Source organism: Aplysia californica, unplaced genomic scaffold (genome assembly GCF_000002075.1).
Source record: "Aplysia californica isolate F4 #8 unplaced genomic scaffold, AplCal3.0 scaffold00869, whole genome shotgun sequence".
NCBI classification, from domain to species: domain Eukaryota; kingdom Metazoa; phylum Mollusca; class Gastropoda; order Aplysiida; family Aplysiidae; genus Aplysia; species Aplysia californica.
This window is the reverse complement of record NW_004798139.1, coordinates 94238-114098: the sequence shown is the minus strand read 5'-3', so window position 1 is coordinate 114098 and position 19861 is coordinate 94238. Positions and strand designations below refer to the sequence as shown.

General features: G+C 38.7%; 1 protein-coding gene across 1 annotated transcript in view; it reads right to left on the bottom strand.

The window, feature by feature from the left end:
- Positions 1-435: 435 nt before the first annotated feature.
- LOC106013410 (microcephalin) overlaps positions 436-19861 on the bottom strand; it is a 21842-nt gene continuing 2416 nt past the window's right edge. The window contains exons 2-12 of the mRNA XM_013089082.2: positions 18551-18755; positions 17322-17430; positions 15636-15812; positions 14027-14135; positions 11970-12047; positions 7729-9778; positions 6671-6833; positions 6208-6282; positions 5286-5426; positions 3906-3993; positions 436-2782 (exon numbers count right to left, since the gene is read on the bottom strand). Coding sequence (XP_012944536.2) covers positions 2694-2782; positions 3906-3993; positions 5286-5426; positions 6208-6282; positions 6671-6833; positions 7729-9778; positions 11970-12047; positions 14027-14135; positions 15636-15812; positions 17322-17430; positions 18551-18755 — 3284 coding nt within the window. The 3' untranslated portion in view covers positions 436-2693. The remainder of the gene's footprint in view (positions 2783-3905; positions 3994-5285; positions 5427-6207; positions 6283-6670; positions 6834-7728; positions 9779-11969; positions 12048-14026; positions 14136-15635; positions 15813-17321; positions 17431-18550; positions 18756-19861) is intronic.

The following is a 19861-nucleotide window of genomic DNA, read 5'->3' as shown; positions in this document are numbered from 1 at the left end:
TGGCTGCTTCCATCGACATGCGGTTTTCGCCAAAAGATTCTTTAAAATATTCTCCAGAGCATGACGCCCTTGTTTTTTTCCAGTTTTGAGACAGTTTTGCTGCAAAAAGCTAAATTTTTTTATTTCGCCGATCGCTTTTGTAGGCCGAGGCTTCTGTCTCTGTAATTTTAGAAAACCCGGAAGTGATATTTCGCGAGGCGCATTTTGTTTTGAGAGTATAGATTTAGACCTTCTAATTTTTGTGCACCTCTCAAGATTTATTGCCCCATTCCAGTAGAGTGTAAATAGTGGGCGAATGACTTTTACTTGATATTAAAGCACCGATCATTCCTTTCACCGAAAGGGGGCCCAGCTAGTAGTATATATGCATGTAGATGTGTGAGTGTGTTCGTGCGTGCATATGTGAGAGATGAAAAAAATAAGAGAAGACGGAGATTGTGGTAAGTGAAGATCTTGTTAAGTTATCTTTCTCACCACTGCATTTAAGTTAAGGAGGATGGGCAACAATTTGTGCGACATCTTCAACAAGAAAAGATCTGTTATACATACATATGTAATGTAACATTAAATGGCAAGTCATACTAATAGGATAATATATGCTAGAAAAATAAAACAAAACGGTGGTTGGCTGCCTATACAAATGAGGCAGGAAATTGATCGTTACATAACACACAACAATTCAGATCACATTAGGTGTTCACCTGCGCCCACAAGAAGCTCACTGGTATAAGAATAATGACAAAAATTCATAGTGGCCTTAGGCATTTTTCAGTGTTTACAACCAAAACTGAAAAGATGAAGCATAATTTATGAAGACACAACCAAGCATTTGCCAATATCCCACCTAATAATTCTCTTCCTCTCTCCTTCACACTCACCATTCCTCAAACACACACACACACTCTGCCTCTGAGTACTCACACTCCCCCTCTCTATAAGATACACACACACTCTTTCTCTGTCTCACATGCACCCACACTCTTCCTCTCCCTTACACTTACTCTCTTTCTCTTTCTCTCATACTTTTATGCACTCGCACGCTCTCTCTCTCCGTTACCCAGGCACTCGCACATTCCTTCTCTTACACATGATACTCTCTCTCCCCATCACACTTATACTCTCACACTCTCTCTTACTCTACTGTTAAGAACTCGTCTCGTGCACTCACATAGAACAAACACTTCAAAATAAGTACAAATAGTATAGGTATTATGTATTGAACATGCACTAAAAAAGTGATCAAGTACTTATTGACAATAAAAATAATTAAGTATAATTAACCACAAACACAAAAACGCTTTAGCATTTAAAAAAAAATGAAGTATAGGAGTAGGAGAATAAATTTGCATATGATAAAGAACTTTACAATGGAGTGCTAACTGGTAGTGGAAGAACAAAGAAAGAAATCATCTTTAAGTAAGCTGTATACAGATGTCAGACATTCATTTTAAGGCTAAAGCCCAAAGAATAACATCATAAATATTTGAAAAATAGACTGTTGACCAGTATTATGCAGCATGGCCACTAGTTATTAAACTTAAAAATAATAAGGAAAAAAGAACAACAATGTAAGAGGTAAAAAAAACACCCTTTACAGCTTTTTGAACACTTCACTGGGTAAAACAAATTACATCGTTATCAAATACTGAACAGATGCTGGTGGTATCAATATCATACAAAATGCTGGTTATGGTAGATAGAGGAAAAAACAATAAAGTTGGGAGCGATTTCGCAGTGGAGTACACGCCCTAACTCAGACTGAAGGGCTCATTGATCATTTTACCTTTAAAGCAGAGGGCTATTTTCAGCCGTCTCTTCCCTCTGGCCCAGGTAATACTGAAGTCCTTGACTCCTCAGGCCCAGACAATACTGACCATGTCTACAAATTTTTGCTGACATTGGGAAAAAAAGCCCAACCTTTATGCTGCTTTTGTTTGAAGTTTTGGAACATAGCAGGGGAATATTTTTCAGAGACAATTGGATAGATTACAGTAAAAAAAAATACACGACTGGATGTGAAGGAAATATTTCCGACCTGGCCTGAGAGAATGAGATTTTGTGAAGGAAATATATATATATATATATGCACAAATGGGGTTGCAAGGGTTAAGAACTTGCTTGATCTGCTAATTCATTCCAATTCATTTTGCATTTTGGTTTGTTTTTTCAGCAATACACGCACCTTTGTCATTTACAAGAAACGAACACCTACAACTAGCAAACTGGACAATCTTTCTGAACTTATGACGCTCCCTCCCCATGGACTAGTTTGTTTAGCACACACAGGAAACATTGACATATAATGTAGCAAAGTACACATTTGCAGCTGGATGGATGGAGGAAAATAAGCTGGAGCACATTTCCAAAGGAAAGAATGTGCTTAGCTGGCTTGGAATTAAACCCTCATTTTTTCCCCTTTACAGTCCATGTCTTACCAAAAGACTTAAACAGCTCTTATCTAGGCAACATGAAGACAGGATGCAATATTTCTTGTGACCAACACTGATAAGGTCAGCTGAATCTTTCCAGGTTGATGAGCTGCAAAAAAACCAAACAACTGAGCTTGTCACATTAAAGGCTAATACTAATACAGAAAATGTCACAACGCCTGACAGGACAGTCAAACTCAAACCCTCTCATTTGTTGAAGGTTTAATAATTACTTGGAAGTCTTGAGATGAGGAACAGAAACTTTTAAAACTCTGGGCTGCTCTCTCGTTGGGAATGGGTTGGTGTTATCACGTAGTCACCCACGGGCAGCGGTCTCAGTTGTGTGATCGAGTCTGGGGAGCAGACATTGGGAAGGGGGCTCATCTACTAAGATGCCAGATCAAAAATAAAAAAAAAAATAAAAAAATGTAGCCTGTGTTTTTAAGCCCCCATTGATACAGTTTAGATCATCTTGGAGGCCAGATTCTGACCTGAATTTAGATCATTTAGGAGGTGGGCTTCTGACACTGCATTTATTAGTATTAGGGGACGAGCTTCCACTCCTGCCTGTCAGGGCTACTCTGGGTTGAGAGAAATACGATATCCCTACAGAAATACTGAGATACTCTATAAAAATTTCTCCCTACTCAAGAATCGAACTGAAGTCTCCTGCATGCGACAGCAGAGCGCCTAACTGCTACGCAACAGACACCAGTCTACCAGCTCAACTACATGACATATAATACAAAGACAGCATTACAAGCGCTGTATGCCTACTTGTGAGTGGGTTTAATTTACTGATTCAGAGAACCAGCTTTTGTAGTGTAGAGGGCGGGTAAGCGCTTTGCTGTTGCCTACAGAAAGACAAGTGATGGGAGAATTTTAATCTAGTATCTCTGTCTTTTTGCTTGAACATTGTATCCCTCTCTGCAGACCAGGTTGGCCATGACAGGCGGAGTCAAAGCCTGCCTCCTAAATGATCTTAATTGTCCCCATGTTTAGTTTTAGTAGAAGTTTTAATGCATTCATACTTCTGCTCGGATGCTCTCAAAGAAACCCCTATACTATCATTATCATGGTCTTTTCCCATTACCTACCTGTTCAAGTTCTCACTCTAAGGGTGCATTCAGACCAAAGATATGTTTTTACATCATGATATCAAAATTTGACCAGGAGTACGAACATGATATCAATTTAACCATTTCAACACAAAATGTTTTTGAAAAAAAAAAAAAAATTAAAAAAATAGCCTGAATGAACAAGCCCCAAGATATGGAACTTCAGGGAAGGAATTTTATGGCCGCCGCAAAGCAAACTAAATGGATGAATGTCCACTCCCTTCAACACACAGACGTGGGACTTTGGTCTGGACACTAGCTGGTGAGATATAAGGATTGAAGTTGTTCACGCTTGTACGAAAAGACACCTCGATGGGCAGTAGGTCAGTAACTTTGGTCTACCTCATCAAACACTCACCTAAAACCCAGGTGGGACTAACCACCTGTCTGTCAGGAATCAGCTCAAGGCCAACATGGACGACAGCTCTCTGCTCTGAGCCTATCACCTACACGGGAAACAATTTTTAGTTTTAGTAGAGGTTTTAAGGCGCTCGCAACTGCATAAGGTCATATGAGCGCCAGAAGATTAGAGCTGTTACAAGAAAGTAACAAACACAAAAAAGATGAAGGGGAGATCAGGACAATAGATGTTTGATAGGAAAGAAGAAGCAAACCACACCAGAGCACCTGCCAACCACCCACACGGGAAACAAGGAACAAGAAACAAATAATATTGTGAGTACATGAGCGTATTGTGTATTTTTGTTTCTCTCTCTATTTCACTCTTTTTTCTGTGCGTGTGTGTTTGTGTCTATGTGTGTGTGTGTTGTCTGTGTATGTGTGTGTGTGTTGTCTGTGTATGTGTGTGTGTGTTGTCTGTGTATGTGTGTGTGTGTTGTCTGTGTATGTGTGTGTGTGTGTGAGAGAGTCAAATTTTTCTCAAACAAACCCATTAAAAACAAACAGGAACACCATTCAATTGAGAAATAAAGTACCGTTCTCTCAAATGCTGCTTATCAGAATGTGTATAAGAGCACTACTATATGTGTCACGACCAGGTAAAATCAGGCGCTCGTCAATTTTTGGGCATCTGTAGTTATTGGTATGATCTTAAAACTTGTTCACTTGACCATCTTTTGATGAAAAAATACACGCCTATATTGAATTGAAGTCGAGATATTTGCCGTTGAAGGAGGCGAGGGTCGCCTGGTTTCAGAGGTAAAATTTAAGAGAAAATGGCCACCAAAACTAGGTGATTTCCAACACTTGAGTCATTGGAAAAGGAAAATTTACATTTGTTGTGCCGTTAACCAATTTTTAAAAAATGGACATAAAAGGTGTTGACCCCCCCCCCCCAAAAAAAAGAAAAAATTTTCTAACTGGAGAAAAATATGACGATATAGATCTATATTTGATTTCAATATTTTGATGAGCGCGATTTCACAACCATGCCTCACATATATACATAGCAGACTGTTCCACTCATCACATCAATAGCTGTACTGGTAGTTGGATGTTGCTTCTCAAACCTTTCTGCAATAAACACTGTCTCTTGTCATTCTGCCTGCCTGAGTTTTTAAAATTCTAAGCAAGGTTTCTATGCCCTGTTCTTATCTTCTGTTTAAGTCTCTTAAAATAAGACAGACAGACCGAAACAAAAGAGGAAAAGGGAAGAAGTGGGACCTACAAGTGGTACCCTCCAACTACGAGGACCCTTTTCTGATTTGACTTTACATTGCACAATGTTCTGTTGTGGACATTGCTCCAGTAACTAAGCAAGAACAGAATCATCCCTTACATTTCCGGAGCAGATTCTTATCAGTTGGACCAAGTCTTTTCTGGACGGTGTGCAGGCAGAGGACACATAGATGGGGCCCACTTGAGAGAAAAGATCAACCTTGTAACCTTCACCGTGTCTTTGGCGGGCGACTCTTGACTCCTGAAACGACACACACAGACATGACACAACAGGAATTATTTTTAATTAAACACAACAAAATGCATAATAGTTTCTAAAGAAACAATGTGAAGGAAAAATAATAATAAACAATAATAATAATAATAATAAACTGTCCTTCCAGTTATTCAAGAAAATTTCTCGAAAAAGATGTCTGTGAGAATATCAGCACTGTACTAAGCTTTTTGTTCATGTATGTTAATATGATGTAAATTTACACAGTGAATCATAGACATTTAAGAAGAACTATAAGAAAGAGGAAAATAACTGTAGAGAGAAAAAGAGTAGTGCCTGGAATTGGCAGACTGTAACCAACAATAGAAATAAAAATCTTTCAGGATAATATACACATGTAATGTCAATCAAATAATTCACGATGATAAAACAGGGGAACAAAGTAATTGCTGGTTTGAGGCAAAAGGGAATATATTAACATAGAAACAATTGATCAACGTTAGTAATAAATAACGACGGTGTCCCGCACAAACCAGTCAAGTCAAAGTTAGGAAACTTTTTAGAATAGAATTTAAAAAAACAAAAAACAATAAAAAAAATCCCTGCATAAATGAAGCAAAACTGAAAGCATAGTTACCAGGTGAAGAACATGAAGTGTCCACTTAGGTGAATTTTTTTACACATAATTAAGGATTCAGTAAAGAAGAAAAAGGTGCTAAAAAAAGAAAAATTTATGGAAATCTTGGACTTGGTCTATTTGCGTCGGACACCATGCAACATGAATATTTTGCTAGAGAACTACACTGACCTTGGCAGCGGGGAACTCATCCATCTCAAACTCTTCCTCAAAAAGCCACTCTCCTGCCTCTAAGGATCTCAGAACCTGTTAAGGTAAAAAGTGACACTTGGCATTTTTTACATGAAGACAAACCGTATGGGTAAGTCATTTGTCCCTTTGTAGACTTAAACAGAGATGAATTTTTTAATCCAGAGAGTTTGCCTAGCATGCTAGGCCTAATAATTGCACTTGTTTTGGGAAAACGACAAAAGGAGTGTATGCATAGCAAGCAATTAAAAATAAAAAAAATAAAAAAATATATATATAAAAAAACCACCAAGAAAACAACGACTTGTTGCAACTCTGTATATTACTGAGGATGACGTGAGGGTAAAAGTACTAACTGGTGCAGGGAGTATTGTGAAGTTGCATGAAACAACCTAGTAATATAAGGATGGAAAAATCCAATGTAGCACACTACCAAATTACTCACCCACTCCTTTCTGAGCAGCCAGCAGCCTTGGGCAATGGCACGCAGAACGTTGAGCGTACGTCTGGGCTCTCCACAGACCACGTGGGATGTGGATGCCTGTACGTCATTGGTCATGTGGAATACTTTCATCTTCTTCACCACAGAATAAACTACTTCTTGCTCGCTGAACAAACAAGAGAAGGACGTAAAATAGTTAGCGTCAAAAAAAAGAAAAGCAAAAAAACACTCAATCAAAAAAGCAAAGTCCTAGCCAGACTAATATGAGCAATTGCTTTACACGAGTCTTGCCATTTTTTTTCTCCTTTTCAGTATTTGAGTAAAGACAAGTGCACCAACACAAAAAGTTTTTACTGTGAGGAAAAAAGTAACAAACAGAAACAAAAAAAGGAGAGAAAAGAAGTGAGATCTACCAGAGGCCCCCTTGCTTCACCTGCAGTATCAAGTATTGAGCGGTATCAACAAGTAAAATTGACTCCAGATAGAAAAGGAAGTTCTTGTTCTTGGTAAGCTGAGATAAAAACTCTCCCATCTGAAAGGGGTTGCCACACATCTTACCACCAGTCTTTAAAAAATTCTAATTGTTATTCATCTGTGAATAACCCTCAAAATAATATGTGAGGTGATGGAAAGCGTGGGATTCATTCTATTGCGTCACAGAGAAGCAGTTTTGCATCTTGAGTTTTTATTTGCAAGGATGGCTTTGTTTACAAAAATAGCAATAAGCATAAATATTGATCAATTACACTTTTTAAATTCTCAAATCTCAATGTTCACATGTTAACAGGAAGAGTCAGAAAAAAGTTACAACATAGCAAAACAAATCATCGAAAAAAAAAAAAAAGAGTATTGTACGATGAACAAAAACCAAACAAAGACCGTAATTACACTCATAGTTACTTTATAGCCTCTGGATACTAGTGAAAGCAACATCATAGAGACGATGATTAGTTTAAGTCTTATAGAAGAACAAACAATTGATTACAGCTGCTTAGTGACAGGGAAAAGTAAAATAAAGGATACACAAAAACAAAAACTGAAATCCAGCAGATGCCACTTACTGTCTGTGTAGACTTGTGACAACCAGCGAGTTGTTTCCTGAGCTGCTGAACGTCCCTGCATTGCCCATCACAAGTGAGCGAGCGTGTCTCAGCTGACTAGAGGCCTCCTTTTCCACTTCGTCGTCACATGACTTTCCCATGCTGCTGTTGTTAATATCCTCAATATCTGACAACTTGGTTTTAGAAGATTTCTTAGCGATTGTTTTCCAGGAAGCAGTCTTCTTAGAAGACAAAGTCCCTGGGGACTTCCTTGTAGACAAGCTTGTGGTTGGTTCTTCAGAACGTGAAGCGACAGAGTTTGCGCTGTCCCTTCCTGAACATTCACCACTGCTCTGGTCTACCATAGAAGGTCCCGGGTCGGACTTACGGACTGCGTTTACCTTTTCTATTCCATCACTCGTTGAGCGTTTTATTTGACCAGATTTAGACCTTTTGGAGTTTTGGCATTTCTCAGACAAGGATTCGTTTTCTTCATCTATATGAACCAACCCCTCCCGTCGAATTTTTGATTTGCCATTGCCTTTCTTTGTTTTTGAGATTTGTCTGAAGATGGAGAACTCATCAATACTTCTCCTGGAAGCAGTAAGTCGCTCAACTTGAGTCAGGGTCGGATCAGAACCATACAGGACAGACATGGAAGATCCCAGTGACAAATTGTCCACACCACTACTCTCAGATCTGGAACACTCTTGCAACAATTTCCCGTTTCTCGATTGGTCAGTTCTTTTTTTAGGCTTTTCTTCATGAGTTTTGTCAATTTTATTATGCAAATTAGTTTCTGGCTTTGATACAGGAGAATTGAGTCTTCTACTCTTTCGCCTGTTTAATTTGTTCTCCTCTTTCGCGTTCGAGTCTGAGGCACTGAAAAGAAAAGCAGCATCTGAATCTCGCTTTCTCCCTCTCTTTCTATTGGTGGCATGCTTATTTTGTTTGGTTTTACCATCACAGTCGGTGTATTCTCCCATGGGCCTGGCTGGAGCAGAAGCATCTGGTGAGCCCTTGGAAATAAAACAAAACAATGACGACGATGATGACGGCTCAGAAAAAAGATTCTTTTTCTTTTTGACCAACTTCGTTGGGTTAAGATCTTCACTTGTGGAAACAGAAGCCACAGCAGCAGAAACAATTCTGTTCTGCTCAAGATTCGTTGGAGCCAACTTCTTATCATACACGGTGAATTTCTGCTGCACACAGCTGCCTTTTATGGGTGACTTTTCTTTCTCAGCATTAGCACTATTGCCACTGGTTTTCCCCTGACTTAAGTCTTGTGGTGACTTGATGGACGTGTTGCTGGTGTTGGACAAATCAGACAGAGGGCTGAGGACTCTAGGACTGGTGCTGGTCCTGCTACTCTTCTGTAGGGGGGAACGAGATGGGCGGTGGGAAGCCGTGCAGTTTTCTTTGGCTGTACTCGGAGAATTTGACATAGAAGATGGTGCAGCCAGACTCCGACGTTTTCTTGACATTTCAATCCTATTGCCTTCTTTAATGCAGTCATAACTTTTACTGTCATCCTGGTAGATGTTTTGAAGATCAGATTTTTTTGCATCGTCACGTGTTAATCTCACGCTCCTCCTTCTGCTGGTCAATGATGATGACAAAGAACTTTTTCTACAAGCTTCTTTCTTTTCACAACCCTCACTGGCCAATTCTACACAGTTTACTTTAGAGTTTGACGACACCTTTTGATGATCCCGCACAGATAGAGTAGAGTGTGCAGCATAGTTATCTTTTCCAACTGATGATTCTGTCGATGCCATGCCTGTCCCAACATAGAAGGGTTCTCTCCTTTGGGCTTCATGGACAGTTTTACTGCTGTTTGTTTTGGCTAGAGAAGAGGTTCTAACAGCTACCGAGGTGTTATTTGTTTTGGTGGGTGGGGAGGCACTGACAGATACCGGAATGTTCTTCCTGCTGCCTTGTGAGTGTGGGCTGCTGTCACTGTGAGATTCCAGGCTCTGTATCAACTGTGACACCACACGATTGGTCGACTCTTCTTCTTCCCCATCACTGCTTGCCTCCGTACTAGTAAAATCACGACTGAACTTACCTGTGGAGTTGAAAGAAATCAACCAGGTTATACAATTGACAAAAATTGAACATTAAAAAAAAAAATCAATTATTTATGGAGTCCATATCAAAGCTAAAAATCCTGTTGTGACATCTTTTGAACACTGAATACAGGTGAAACATTTGGACCTCTGCAAACCTCATTGTATGCACATTCCATTTTTTTTTAATTTCAAAAAAAGGGGGGGGGGGGGGGGGGGGAAGAGGAAAAAGTTGTACTTCCAATAACATTGATTAATTGATTATGTGCATCAGATTTTGTGATTTGCAATAAATCCCTTGTCTGTGTCTAAAAAGAGTCTTGCAAAAACAAAAATGAACACATGAAAAGTTGTACCTTCTCTTTCAGTTCGATTATGATCTTTGCTCGCTAGTCTTGCTCTAACACAGTTGCAGACCTGCAACTCTATGAAATCTAAAAATCAGGATTTTGGAGTAAAAAAATCAGGATCTGGTGAAAAAAATCGGGATCAACGACAAATCAGTGATAAGGGGCACTGGGGAGGGGGGGTGTCCTGGTTCCCTTTCATGAGGCAAGTATGCAAGACAAAACTTTTGCAAGGATAAGTTCACGTTTGGGCTTCTGAATAGAAAGAAACCTGAAAGACAGCATATACAATGTATATGTACTCGAGTCGGAGTTGGATAGACGGGGGGGGGGGGGGGGCGCAGGTTGCAGAAACTCTCGTAGTCTTGAAAATAGCTGGCACATAACTCTATTCATTCATGCAAAAAGTCTGCGTTTTCATACAGTAACGTTTGACTTCCATCGCATATACACTCAAGGCGTCCACCGCCCCGAAGAAAAGACAGCGCCAAGGTTGTTCATTTATTGTTTTTATTTTCTTATTCCTTTCTCCTCAATTAGTACCTGTATCACGGCACGCACTTTAAGCCCAAGTTTTAAAAAATACACCCCCCCCCCGGTCGGCCACGCTGGTTAGGTCCCAAAAAACACCTCGACCAATGCGACCGGTGTGAATGAACTTTGTTGACTTTGACAACCAACGGTCCCCAACACACGCACTACTCACACGTACGAGGTCAGGTCATGTGATGCGAATGAGCGTTTGAAAGTTTCACTGACAGGTTTTGATGATGGGCCCGACGAACCAGCACTCAGATCAAGCTTGCTTTTAAAGCAACGGCAGAACAACTAATAGATTATTCTTAGCCCATGTCATAATTGTATTCAGGACACCATCTGAGAATTCTGGGTTATAAAAGCGAAAGTAGATCTTGAGCGTATCCAAGTCTCAATTCAAAATTGATACATGTACAACGTCGATTTTAGTTGAAATAATGTGCGTGAGTCATCTACTAGATTCCGCATAGATGCTTTAGAAAATAGCGTTCCAAGTTCCTGCTGATAAAAAGTCCAATCGGTGCTTCCAAGCAAGAGAGATTGCAGAACTTTTTCTTCTTCTAAGAATCGGATGCAATAGACGCAACGACAAAAAATCAGGATACTGGCAATCGAAACCGGGGAAATCGGGATGCTTGAAATTTGGAGCAAAAAATCGGGATATCCCGATTAAATCGGGATGAGTGGCAGGTCTGCAGTTGGGATTCACTGAAAATGAAGCACGAAATTAGTAATACAGCAAGTGCTCTTATTATTATGACAATGACCACATTTGATAAAACTGATAACTCAAATAATCTTAAAGTGGGCTAAAACTTTAAAAATAAAAGCTACACCAAAAAACTTTTTTGGAAAAATATAGCAGAAAATTAAAGCAATTGTAACTAACATGAGGTACACGACCACACATACACTTTATAGATTTTATTTGATCGACATGGTCATGTAGAGCAGGGGAACAGCAAGAAAAGAAGTAAGACCTGCAAATGGTGCCCTCCAACCACTCGCTACACTTAAAAGACAGCTCGCTACCTTAGAGTTACAAAGTTCTGTCTGACATTTTTGGCCGTTTTGAGTTATAAAGACCATGAGTTCTGAATCCAAATGTTGTTTCTACTCTATCAAAATCGTAAGATTATTTGGAGTCGCTATCAAGATATCTACAGAACTGCATTCGAAAAATCTTGACATGTTGCGAAACTAAAAATTTTTTGTGTCAAATTTCTCAAAACTAGGTACTGAGCAGACAGAACTTTGTAATTCTAAGGCAGTGAGCAGTTAAAGAGCTGTCCAGGCATGGACTCACCAAAAAGTTTCCTCTGTAATGGCATGTTGTCCGGGAGTCTGGGGGCTGCTGTAGGAGATTCCTCGTCCAGACCCAGCACTGAGACAGACGAAACATTTGTTAAAGTAAGTGTTTAACGGCACTTGCAACACAATAAGGTCAAATAAGTGCCGAAGATTAGAGGTGTTACAAGAGAGTAACAAACGCATAAAAGAAGGAGGAAAGATAAGGACGAGAGATGTTTGATAGGAAAGAAGAAGCAAACCACACCAGAGCATCCGCCAACCACCCACACAGACAAAACAGTGAGGTAACAACATGAAGCAAGTCTGTGTACAACTATACTTATTTCACATTTGTCCTCCAGGTCATGCCACCAGCTGAATTTGAGGCTTTTGTACATAGATGCCCCCCATTCGTTGCTGGTATACAGTTTACAGATTGAGATAGGCTTACCAGTTCCTAACTTTCCACAGACAAAAGTCAGTGTTTCTAATTTGCTCATCTTCTTGCGATAAATGAGACGATTATGAAATAAGTTTAGTTTCTTAACTCCTATCGGCTAGAACGACACACTCCATGCTGTTCCACTTTTCGTTTACCCCCGTCCAACAGAATGGCAAAGAGCGTGTCATTTTCCTCTTCCTTATTTTTAATTTAATACACATTTCTATTTTACTTAGTCTTCTAAATCCATATTTATAACACTAGTCAAGTTAAAAATAGACATGATGACACCTCTTTTCTTTGTGGGAATTTGCAACTTGAAGGCGTATTTTTTAAATGGTAGAGAATTGTATCACCCACAATTTTAGATCTAGAGTCGAAGTCATTTTCCCACACAAAATTGTTACTGAAATCCCTCTACAAAACTTCTGCTTTTCTGCATTCAATCTCACTTTCTTTCCATGCTTTCTTCATGTTACTGATTGTTAACTTTTTGGAATGGTGAACAAGATAGATCTAAATCCATACAGTTCGTGAAATAAAAATTAATGTGAATATTAAATGACAGCACAGATTTAATTCTGGCTGTTCAGGAAAATCCATGAAATCATTTCTGGTTGATAAGAGTTAATTTTGAGAAAAGAGAAGCACATCGAAACAATAATGGTCATCTTGGACAAGGAAAAAAATATGATAGGTAGTAACAGATGAAAGAAAAGAAGCAGGACTGACAGGTGACATCCTCCAACTACTCGCATCATTGAGCAAGGAAAGGAAAAATGACTAGAGCTATAAGGTGCAACAACACAAGATACCTTATGTCATAGGTCACAGCAAAAAAGAAGAAAGGGCTGGAGATGATACAACACAACAAATAACAGAATGAATCGTGAAGTTGAAGAGAGATATGTATACATTCAAATCTATCCAAGATAATTACCTGTTACAGAGTAGAAAAGTGGTAATCTCAGACAGATGATCCTCTTGGACAGTGTCATTATGATATATAGATAAAATGCAAGTGGGGAAGTGGAAAGTGATCGTTTGTACTGGAGACTGTCTTGGACAGGTGGTTATTTGAGCAGATTCCACTGGACTTTTTACCAAATACCTACTGTTGATTAAAGTGAAATACTAACAGATTATGATACAAGTGAAATACTTATATAGTGGTAATATGTGTCACAACATGGTGCAATCAGGCGCTCGTCAATTTATGGGCACATAGAGTAATTGATATAATCTTAAAGCCTGATCATTAGCCTTGCTTTTGTTGAACAAAAAATACCTATCTTCCTGGCACAGAAGTCGAGATATTTGCAACTGAAGGCAGTGGAGGTCACCTGGTGTCAGAGGTAAAATTAGTGAGAAAAGTTTGGTGACTTCCAAAGCTGTTACAATGTCCTTGGAAATTGCAAAATTACACTTTTGTGCTTTGACCAATGTCTTTCAGTAAAATCCACACAGAAATGTGTTTTAAATGGATATACTAGATATTGACCCCAAAACAAATTTAAAAATAGATAAAAATTGCCAAAATGGCTGACAAATGTCAATTTCTTTTATTTCATTATTTTGACAAGCGCCCGATTTCAACACAATGCCACATATAATATATTTGTTATTCATACATTCTTTTTGTTCTCTCCTCATTCTCTCCAGTCTCTCCTTCATGCTGGGAGGTGTGTCAGGGACAATGCCCCCCCCAGACAGAGTAGGTCTCAGCAGAGCAGGCAGAAACTGGAAAAATAAAATAGGAAACAGATTAAAGAGAGAAAAGCGGGGGCCTCAATTTCTAACAGCTAACAAATAAAAAGGCTGGCAAGCAGCACTCACGTTTGCAGGAGACAATCATTCTCAGAGGAAATGTCCTCTGCAGATTAATCACCTCAGAAATCCTTTGGATATCCAATCAATTTCACATTCCAATATGAACCTCTCAGTAAAATTTTGTTATGATAAACGCATAGCAACGTGACAAAACGAGTCAATAGTTGAACTCAGCAGCTGTTTCAAGATCACGGTCAAAGTCTTGATTTTCTCAGAATGGTGAGTTTCTGACTCCCTTACTTCAGGTGACTTTGGAACCAAAGCAGCTAGTCTGATACTGTTTCCACCTACATGCAGAGTTGAACATATCCTGAATTTGATACCTGCTGTACTGTCAAATTTATTGCACTTGCAACTGCAGAAGGTTACATGAGCGTACTCGTTTGCAACATATGATTTATTTTGTCAAGTTACTACATAAATGGCTGTTCTCGTTATCTCAACCAGTAACAAATGGTGAAGAGAGTTTAGAGAGAGAGAGACTTGATAAAGTTCCAAAGATGGTCGAATATCTCTGTTTAGTGTCCATAAACAAAATTGTAGGGGCAGCAAACATTTTCAAAATTTGATGCAGTGGTTTGTGTGTGTGTGTGTGTGTGTGTGCATGAGTGTACGTGCGTGCATGTCAGAGGTTTCGAAGAAAATTCTTACAAAGCCACAAAAGAGACAGCAGTAGATCAAGCGTAGCTTACTCAGAGCATTTGAACGGATGTGAGACAGGAAGAAACAAGGATATAAAATAGACTATATAGAGAATATCCAAGGACAGAAATGAGTGGTGAACCATGATTGCTGATGTCAGTTTCAGATCCTACACTTGAGGAAAGAGAAGAGTGTAAGACACAAACACAGACATGGTGTTTAAGTAAGAGTTTTACGGCAATTGCAACACTATAACGTCATATAAGTGTTGAAGAATAGATGCGCTGCAAGAGAGTAACAAACATAAAAAAGGAGGAAGAGAGATCTTATTTTAGTAAGCCTTTTACTGCACTTGCAACACAATAAGGTCATATAAGTGCCGAAGATTAGATGTATTACAAGAGAGTAACAAACATAAAAAAGGAGGAGGAGAGATCAGGACGATAGATGTTTGATAGGAAAGAAGGAGTAAACCACACCATAGTACCCGCCAACCACCCACAGACTTGGTGTGAAATAACTTTCTGAGAATGTGTCCTCTCCTCAGAGATAGGGCCAAGAGTATGTTTGTTTTAGTAAGCGTTTTACGGCACTTGCAACACAATAAGGTCATATATGTGCCGAAGATTAGAGGTGTTACAAACACAAAAAAGAAGGAGGGGAGATAAGTACGATAGAAGTTTGATAGGGAAGAAGAAGCAAACCACACCAGAGCACCCGCCAACCACCCACATAGGACCAAGAATAACAGTACAGTTAAACACATACAGGGGAACGGGCTTGTGTCTCCAGAGCCAAGATGGGTACAGGAGAATTTGTCGGGGTGGAATCATCGCTCAACTTGAACCTATTGGCCATCATGAGACGTTTCCTTCGCTTCTCTCCCCTTTCTGCACTTCGGGCAAGTTCTTCATCAAAGTCACTCGGTTGCATGGATTTCATTTTCTGGGTCAGCAAAGAAAAGTGATCATACATAAATTATAGAAGTAAAATAAATAATTCCATGCCATCGACCACCCCAACATAAACCAAAGTAATAAACAGGGATGCCACTCAACTTTTTTGAAAATAGCTGAAAATCCACGCGCCCCGGTGTCGCTAACATATGAATATCAATTTAAAACCCAAAGGGTGTACAAAGAGAGAAATGACAAACAAACAAAAAACAATGAGTGTACATGGAGAGAAATGACAAACAAGCAAAAACAATGGGTGTACATAGAAAGAAATGACAAACTACCAGAAATACTGGAAAAAAGCAGCGGAAAAGTGGCATCCCTGAATATAAAAAAAAAAGGATTTGGAAAGTAAAAATAACTTACGCAAGAGTTAATACTTTCTAGCTCTGATAATTTACCTTTCAATGGGGTAAAAAGATTGTTAAATTTGTCTATGATATTCTCGATAGAATCTTTGTGGAAGTGTAATAAATTAAGAAAGAAACGTATACTTTCCTCATGTCAACATTCCTTACTGTAAAAAAGGTATACTCTAAGTACTCTAAGAAAATTTTTCAAATGCACAGGTCATACTATATTGCTTTGTAGACTCTTGTAAGCAAAAACACACTAAACAAGAAGCTTAATCTCAACAGAAAAACAGCTTTTGCAGAGCAGCATAATATAAGTAAACAAATTACAGAAGAATTTGAGACAAAGGAGCAGGAAGGGAGCTAAGAAGACAAAAACAGATAAATTTGTAACAAAGGAGAAGGAAGGGAGCAAAGAAGCCAAAACAGATCAGCATCATCAGCAATCTGAAAACCCTTTGTTGCATGTTGTCCTCTTCAGCGGACATGATTTTAAGACCACACCACGGAGTCACTGAATCTCACACCCATATCATTTCATTTTGTCAAGAAAGTTGAGAAGATCGGGCAGTTACTCTTTACATACAATATCCCTTTCATCAAAAGTGAAAAGTCTTTCTAAGCATTATGTCCACTAAGGTGGACACATAGCCATCACAAACACGAAGTGAAAGTTCACTGGACAAATTGACCCCCCTCCCCCCTTTTTTGTTGAAAAAAGTATTTTTTGGTCATCTTCATACATAGAAAAAGTTGTTGGGTGAATTTGAACCTCTAACCATTATTGTTTCATGAGCACGAATATCACATGCAACAATGAGTTTAATTGTTTTAAGCCGAGAAAGCAAAAATATCTTATAGGGGAGAGGAAAAAGCTGTCTCATTTTTTAAAACAATTGTACCTTCATTAAATAGAAGTTTTTTTTCATTTTTTTTTCAACATTTAGAATTTGAATTCCAACAAAATATTCATCAAACACATGCAAATGACACCACAGATTTAGAAATTGCAGTGAAAAAATATAAAAAATTGGGAGCCTAGTATCTGAGCAGCTGGCCAACAATACAGCCATGTCATGTGACAAATCATTCCTTTCCCAACAGAGTAGGGGAGTCAGAGTCTGTGTCCTGATATAAAACCTCACCTTCCACTTCACTCCATTCCTTTTGAGAACTGGAAGAGGACTGTTATTCTCCTCTGGCAAAACAGCAGGAAAGTCTTGTTCAGGCATTCTCACATTGTTTCGTTTGCAGCTAAGAATATATAAGAACAAAAAATCATATAAAAATCTTACTAACTGCTGACTTTAAAAATCAGTTTTTTTTAAAACTCATGCCCCCGTCTCATATGCTTTTTTCTCTAGTAGTATTTTGCATGCTGAACACGAATATGGCCTTCATTTTTGCCGCAAATCAATAGTTATTGAGTTATATTGATGTTTGAAAACAGAGCTAGGACAAGTGGCGTAGTAATATTTGACTTGTTTTTAACAACATGGGGGGTTTCAGGGGGGCCTGCCACCCTGACCTAAAAAGAATCTGGGGGGTTTCAGGGAGGCATGCCCCCTGCATTTCACATGATTTGATGTTTTGGCAATTAGGATTGATATTACTTGAAAACAATTGATTTGCAAGGGTTTTAGTGGCCATACGTGTGTTCTGCAGCAAAAATTATGGCAGTTTAGCCCTCAAATCAGTGCTGTGTGTGGGTGCATATAAGTAAAAATTTACCCAAAATCACTTACCATTGACATTATAATTTAGTCAGGATGTCCATTTCTTGAGAGAAAAAAAAAATGCTTGATATGAAAATGATCTGAATAAAGTGAAAATTCTAGACAACCATGCAATACAAGATGAGCAAAACCTTTTATAATATGATAGTCCAATAGATTTTTATTGCAAAATTTGTGCTTCTAGGATTGATGAGAACAACACTGTGTACCTGAACAGATAAAAATCAATTTCAACTTTACTGAGCTCAATATGAGCCAAGAAACAAAGTGCAAGCACTGAGCTCCATTTTCAGCTTTCACGGCCACCGTTAAGTTATGTCAACAAAAGAAAAGGAATGGACTAATCACAAAGTCAGAAAAAGTTAATTTATATGAAACAGAAAACCTCCCTGACTCTGTCAAATGTAATTTTAGAATCATTTTCCTCAAGTCCTACAATATTTGTAGGCCTTCGATATTTGTATGGATATCCATGACAAATTGACACACCACATCTAGAACTGGAACTAGATAGGCCTAAGTACTACAAAAAATTAGAATCAAACATCTTTTGGCTACAACTACAGTGCCATGTACATAGAAGATATTTTCATTCTCACAACAGGGAGATAGCTTCAAAACTGGAGAACTTTACCAACCTTTCCAACCAAGACACTGAGACCATAGGAATATTTCGTCTCACAGCTTTATTCCATGTTCGCTTCATCCCTTCCTTGAACACAATGTGCGTGACATCATCAGTAAAACTAGAAACCACTTGTGCGCCAAGCTGCTCCAATTCCTGACAAATGGCTGATGTTCGGTTGTCATTGCTGCTACGCACTTCCACATAAGCCACAACGCCTTCAATGAAACAAAACAGAAACACTGTATTAGACTATAAAATATACAATCAACATGGGTATATTAAAAATATTTCAAGTATTATTAATATTAGTTTACATCACAATCATATATATGGTTTTAAAAGACCTTAAAATAAGAAGTCCATCAAAATGTGAAGTAAACTAAACAAATGCACTGCTTTAGGGGGTCAACTGGACATATTTTTTGCTGCAGATGACATAGCCCACTAATGCTAATCTCAACAACATCAATTCAATCAGAACATGCATGTACAGTACTTCATTTGAACTGTGGTAGTGTAGCGACCGAGTGACGCTGTGACAACTAACGCGGCGTTAATTGCAACAGAGTGAACACAGAGCTCTTTTATGTTGATGATTAGAATCTGTGACATTATCTAGATTTACATCTACCATTTCCGCTTCACTTCCCAGCGTGGTAGTCTCTAGATCTAGAATCTCCGCCTGACACAGAAGGCTTTCTAGAGCAGGCATTCAAATCTTAAGACGAATTTGAAGGCTTTTGCTAAATTTAAAGTTGAAAATTTTGTTGCCTTTAGGAATATAAGGAAGAAATCATCTGAAACAGTTGAGAAGGCCAACTTACAGTGTGTTGCAAAATCCACAAAGACTTTCTGTACATGAGTAGAGTTGACTTAAATATCTGTACACAATATATAGATCTAAACAGCCCAAATGTTGAGGCAACAAATATTATAAAACAAAAGCAGCATACAACAGCAACAAAAACTACTAGGGCCAACAACAACAAGAAAAGAGCTGCGACTGTGTTTGTTACTTTGGCGTGTGTGTGTGTGCGTGCGTGCCTGTATAAGGACAAAAGCGTGTGCATTTGTGTATGTGAGTGTGTGTGTGAGTGTATGTGTATATTTGTATGTGTGTGAGAGAGGGTGTGTGAGTGCATATATATGTGTTTGTTTTTCTTTTTTCTCTACTTTTTTTTGCCAGACTCACTCTCGCAAATAATGCCACATTAATTGTCACAACGTCATTCTGTCGCAATTAACGCTAGATATCTACCTTGAACTATAGATCTAGATCTAGACGGTCATATAATCAGGCCACCTGCGCGCTACTGACCTA